General features: G+C 36.8%; 1 protein-coding gene across 2 annotated transcripts in view; it reads right to left on the bottom strand.

The window, feature by feature from the left end:
* Nucleotides 1-1,507: 1,507 nt before the first annotated feature.
* REV3L (REV3 like, DNA directed polymerase zeta catalytic subunit) overlaps nucleotides 1,508-6,000 on the bottom strand; it is a 192,311-nt gene continuing 187,818 nt past the window's right edge. For both annotated transcript variants that reach the window (XM_060115376.1, XM_060115375.1), the window contains one exon: nucleotides 1,508-2,537. In XM_060115376.1, the coding sequence (XP_059971359.1) occupies nucleotides 2,397-2,537 (141 nt within the window). In that variant the 3' untranslated portion in view covers nucleotides 1,508-2,396. The remainder of the gene's footprint in view (nucleotides 2,538-6,000) is intronic.

Here is a 6,000-nt window from a genome sequence, read left to right as displayed (position 1 = left end):
ACGTTGGTGGGAAGTGGTCAGAATGAGAGAAAATGATGTTTTAACCTTAAGGGAATGTTTAATGAGATTATTTCTTTAGCATTACTCAGAAAATGAACTTTTTTTTTCTGGTCTGGGTGAAACACAAAACTTTATTAATAGCTGTTCTAAAAGGGAGGGGAAATAATTATGAAAGTATACTGGAAGCTTCTTATAAAATATTTTTTGGTAAAATAGGTCCATGTTTCAGCACGCTCACTGGTGACAGTTACTGAAACAGCAGATGCATCTCATTAAAAGGCAGTTAGGCTACAGACTCTGAGGACAGAGTTAGAAGGGAGGCATTTCCCTGCACAAAAGGGAACCAGAGATATGCTACATGCTTAAAACTAGTTTTGAGCTTGTTTTGGGCACTAGTATTGAATAACCATTTGCTAGTTTGGCTATGTCCAATTATAAAGAGGTTAAGAATGATTATTCTGTTGAGAATATTTTGTCTAGCTATATTGATGAGAAAGATGATATAAGTGAAAGTCCTGATAACACAGAACTTAGAAAAGGGAAAGTAATAGATAAGTTCATCAATGGCCACCCATACAAGGGTAAGAAAATCCTAATTCTAAGGACTAGCTCTAGACTCCCAAACAAAAAAAGATCCACAGAAGTGGCGATTTATGATGTCTCCACAGGGCTTAGGAGAAATATGTGCAGATATGAATTATATCTCTTTGATTACATATTTACCATATAATTTTCAGAAAACAAATCCCAATATTTGCAAGTACTGAATTCGGCAGTACCTAGACCTACTTCTGGTGCATAACCAGATGAGCTTTCTATCTTAATTTTTTTCTATTGAAAATATTGGCATTAAGTTTTTTCAAAATATGTTTATTTTTGGCTGCGTTGGGTCTTCGTTGCTGTGTGCAGGCTTTCTGTAGTTGCTGTGTGCGGGCTTCTCATTGCGGTGGCTTCTCTTGTTGCGGAGCACAGGCTCTAGGTGCGTGGGCTTCAGTAGTTGTGGGATGCAGGTTTAGTTGCTCCGTAGCATGTGGGATCTTCCTGGACCAGGGCTCGAACCTGTGTCTCCTGCTTTGGCAGGCAGATTCTTAACCACTGTGCCACCAGGGAAGTCCTGGCATTAAGTTTTAAAAAAGTACTAAGAAAATTTTTGCTTTCCTGTTGGAAAGTCTTGGCTTCAAAATTGATTATTATCTAAATGAATATGAACATGGATGAGAGCTAAACGTTTCCTAGACTACTTGCTCCCGTTTAAAAAAACATCTTAAGGTTTTGGTTAGGGAATTGTAACATCAATTAGTATATAAGCGAGTTAAATTTACCTCATTAAAATTCAGAGAGGGTAGGGAGGATGTAACTAATGTAGGCTTATAAAACAGATGAAGATCATTCTATTTATAGCAAGATAAAACCACACTGCTGTATTTCGTAGTTTATTCAATTTTAATATGGTTTCCATTATTAACTTTTAAAACAATGATTTCCAGTTTAGAAAACAATGCACTGACCACATAATTCCTTTTTTTATTTTATACAGTTATACAAATATTCTAAATACACATTTTGTGTTCAAGATGATGGCAAATAAGATTAACTGTACAGTACATAAGGAAAGAAAATATTTTAAGCATATTTAGAAGCAATAGAAATGTCTATACAAAACAAGCAAAAATGGAATAAATTTTTTTATTTTTAAAGTATTGCAACAGGCCCACAGGTTTGTAACAAAAAAGTCTTTCTTTGCACAGTTCCTCACAATGCCCCATTAATAGCTAAAGCAAGACAGCGGTTTTAGAAAATAATGTTTCAAAATGCTACACATGGTACTACTGTTTGCACAGTTTGATCAAAATAACAACTCTACTCTGAGTCAAGCAAAACCTAGAGGAAATATACCAAACAACTTGAAAATCATTTGTATAAAATTCATTGCACATTATTTTACTTAGTTTGAAAAGTAAAAAAGTGTATTTACAAAATATTTCGCAGTCAAAATTATAAAGTGAATGGATATAACACGTCTTGATACAGACAGTTCAAGGAAAACACGAATGTTTTTTTAAAGAGGTTTTCAGTGCTCCTTCCACAGGGAAGTAAACATGATCTACTCAAATGGATTTACAAGATGTTACGCATACCGTAGCAAATTCGACACCTGCATTATAAAACAATGTTGAAAAGGCGAAAGGATGAGGGGTTTGTACACTGTAAGAAGTGAGCTACTCAGAGATCAACAAGTACAATTTTTAACTCAGCATAAAAGTCTTCATAGTCTTCAGATAATAGACAGACAATGAACATACTTGACTCGATGAAAGTTGAAAAAGCACCATGCACAACAGTTTAGTGGTAAACACTGAAAAAAATAGCACCTGGAATTCTGTGATATTGACAATTTAAAACTGGTCTAGTAATTGCCGGAGATATGGTGCCTTGGATAATTCTCTGTTTACTCGGGAGAGTTTGTAAAGTACTGGGCAGTTCAGAGAAACACACGGGATATGTCGATCAAGGCAACCTGTACAGTTCTTGCATATCTGAAAGTACAAGAAGAGTACATCAAATGATAGGAAAGTTTCTATCTAGATGTATAAACAACAAATTTTTATAATCCCTCCTTTGTGACCCACCACAGATTACAGGCAGACATATGGCACATATTACAGAAAGTTGCATTAATTTTCATCTCTTCGAAGCATAGCCAACCCTAAGTTAACACATTTCTAAAGGATATTATTTCACAAACCACAGAGCACAAAATTCCCTAAGGATTCATTTCATCCCAAAGATAAACTTTCACTTATGGTAGAATCCTATTATATTAACATCTACATAATAGGCTACCCAATTACCATTCAAAGACTGTCTCTTAAATGCACTATGTACACTATTTTTTCAAGTTACTCATATTAAACATTTTGTATGCCAATCATAAAAAAGTTACCCACTTTCTTATTTCAGAAGAGAAAATGCTAGTATGGAAAAAAAAAAATCAAAGCATGTGAATTTGAAAGTAGTAGTGTAGACCAGTAGTTTCAACCCTGGCTATATACATGAGCCTAAAAATAGACTAATGCCTCACCCCCATCCCAGACCAATGAATCAGGATCTCTGGGCATAAGAGCCTAAGAATCTGTATATTTTAGGGCTCTCAGGTGATTCTGATGTATAATGAGATCTGATCTAAAGGAAAATAATAAATCATAAGGCAATTTTTAAAGAGAAGCATTATAATATCTTACCCAGTGATCAGATTTTAATATGTAAAGTCTCAAGTTATACATACAGTTTAAAAAATTGACAAAACATGAAAAACATGAAAGCCTACTAGTGAGGGCCCCAAGGGTCAAGAAAATATATGCTGATTTTTTATGTGAATAGTGTATCCAAGTGATTAAAAAAAGGGATAGCAAATAGCAGCTACCGTACTAATTCTCTCTTAAGAGAGAAATCAGCTCTGCTGTACTTAATTCTCTGACCTGTATCTAACAGCCTCTGTTTTAGAGGTCTCTCAGGGCAAAAAAAGTTTTGTTCTTTGGGCCAGTATCTTCCAGTCAACTGAAAGGCCCATGTTTCTGAGCACCCTGGTTACTGTATCCAGTATTATGATACTGCCACAAGCAAACCACTGAGAGCCCTGTGCTTCAGCGTGAAGAGTAAGGGTGCTGCTGTTCTACTCTGATTAGATCTCTGCCAAGAGGCTCAAACCTACTCCCAAATACAGAATGTCTGCACTGCAGCTCTATGTACTGCAGCTACGTTCAGGTGCCAGGACAAACTGATAAATATTTATGCACTTGCTGTGCTTGCCTGATAAATAAACCAGGATGGAATTACTTGCCTCACTAAATTTAACTCAATGTTTAGTTTCAAGTTCCTTTACTGGTGATTTAAACCCTGAGCAGCTTACGTTTAACACTTTAAACACCACAACCTGGAAACTTACATTTTAGCAAACGTAAAACAAAAACTGCTTTAGTATTTATTGATTCTTTCTTTTTGCTATCCTTTGGCTTACTTTCTTGTTTTTTAAAAAATTTTCAGTCAGATGCTTAAATTCATTTTTTAAGGTTTATTATTAAAAGTGTTTAAGTTGATGAATTTTTCTTTGACATCTGCTATGGTTGTCTAGAATTTATATGTGTTTGTTTAACAGGGAATGTTAAAATTTCCAAGTAGAAGGATCATTTTGTTTTCTGAGTTTATAATGAACTTACTAGCTTTATAGAATTGTATTGATAAAATGTTTGTAATATTTCAACTTTCTGAAGTTTATTAAGGTTTTCTTTATAGAGTAAAATATGTTCAATTTTTAAACATTCCATAAACACTTGAAAAGAAGGTATAGTCTCTAATGTTGGATTACAGAGTTTGATATATAATTAAAAGGTCTGTCTTATAATGTTTAGATCTTTAATAATTGTACTGATTTCTGATCACTTGACTGGTCTTGGGCTGAGAGGTGTATCAAATCTATTACTAATGTTTCTGACAACTTCTCATTTTATCTCCTGTAATTTCTGCTTTATGAAAATTCCTACAGATTATTTAGTGCATAGGAGACACACATTTTAATTCTCTTAGGAAAACAACAGTCCTTAAGTTAAAATATCTCTTTAAAGATGATGAACCATCCTTATTTTAAACAGTGTTACTTTTAAAACTGCATTTTTGTAAGAAATAAGACCTAATATTGAAGGAAGGTTCTGGTTAAATTGATGGCACCAACTAGCGTAGTGCATGTTGCTGGGGGCAGAAGATAGTAAGGTTCAGGGAAGAGGCCACTCACAGCCTCTGACGTCAGTGGAGCTCTGGAGGTCCTGCCCATGTTTGCACCTTGTACTAGACGCCAACTAGGGAATTTTCTATGAGGGCTGGTTGCTGCCATTGGGGTAGTAACCTAAAAAAACAGAAGCTGGGGTCACCCAGTGACTAGTGGTTGTACTAACCAGAACCACTAGTACAAAGTGGTACAAAAACTGGGACAGAGTGGCTGAAAATTGGTTGGCAATCACTCCAGTGACTTACTGCTGCTTTAACTGTGCATTCAGCAAGAAGCTGTTTCTTCATTTAATACATATGTACGACCCACCATGGGCTGGACTCCATGCTAGGCACAGCCAACTCAGCAAGGGCAGGGCAGGGCCTCTGCCCTCACTGGGCTCACTTTCTCTTCGGTGGGGAAGCTCGAGCTAGTGTTGAGAATGGACAGGATGGCGGGGGATCAGGGTAGGAGGCTGTTGCAGGAGTCTGGGGAGAGATAACGGTGGCTGGACTAGGATGGTAACAGAAGGGAAGGAGAAAAGTGAGCGTGCTTAACAACTGTTTAGGAGAGGGAAAAGTCACTTTATCATTTCAGTAAGCTAGGCTTCTGTGGTTGCATCAAAATAATCATACTTTGAGATCTTACTGTCCTGAATGAAATCTGTTTAATGCATTCTGGATGACTGGCTATACACTCTACAACTTAAGAGTTTTCTGCCAGTGCAGAATAGCAGCTAGAATGGTGCAGAGGAAACAGTGTATACTTTACCAGTCCTTTATCATCCTTCTGTTCTAAGAGCCTAGTCTCCCAAGAGATTATTTCTCTCCCTTTTCAACTGTGTGGCAGCTAGGTTGTCCTCCTAGGAGGCTGTGGATACTGTGACTTGGTTCAAAAGCCTTTTTACCTTGAGGGGCATATGGTGTAGGAGCTGGCTTTACATAGGTGGTTGGATTACATTAGGCATGTGAGCAGACAAGCTGCCAGGAGTGATCGTTTACGAGAATTCACAATGACAGAGCTAGATAGCACCTAGGAAAGAGCATCAACCCACATTCTGAGAAAACGGGGGCCAGAGGACATGGCCAGTACTACGAAGTCCAGACTGGAATCCTGATGTTCTTACTATCAGCTTGATTCATTTTCCACTGTATCACACTGCCTTTCAATTATTTGGTTGGTTTTAAAACACTCCAATAACCTTATATATTGCTCTTCTAAAGACAAAACAAACTCCA

This window comes from Mesoplodon densirostris, chromosome 12, assembly GCF_025265405.1.
Source record: "Mesoplodon densirostris isolate mMesDen1 chromosome 12, mMesDen1 primary haplotype, whole genome shotgun sequence".
In the NCBI taxonomy this organism is placed as follows: Eukaryota; Metazoa; Chordata; class Mammalia; order Artiodactyla; family Ziphiidae; genus Mesoplodon; species Mesoplodon densirostris.
Note: the sequence above shows the minus strand (reverse complement) of the source record. Positions and strands in the feature narration are given on the sequence as shown.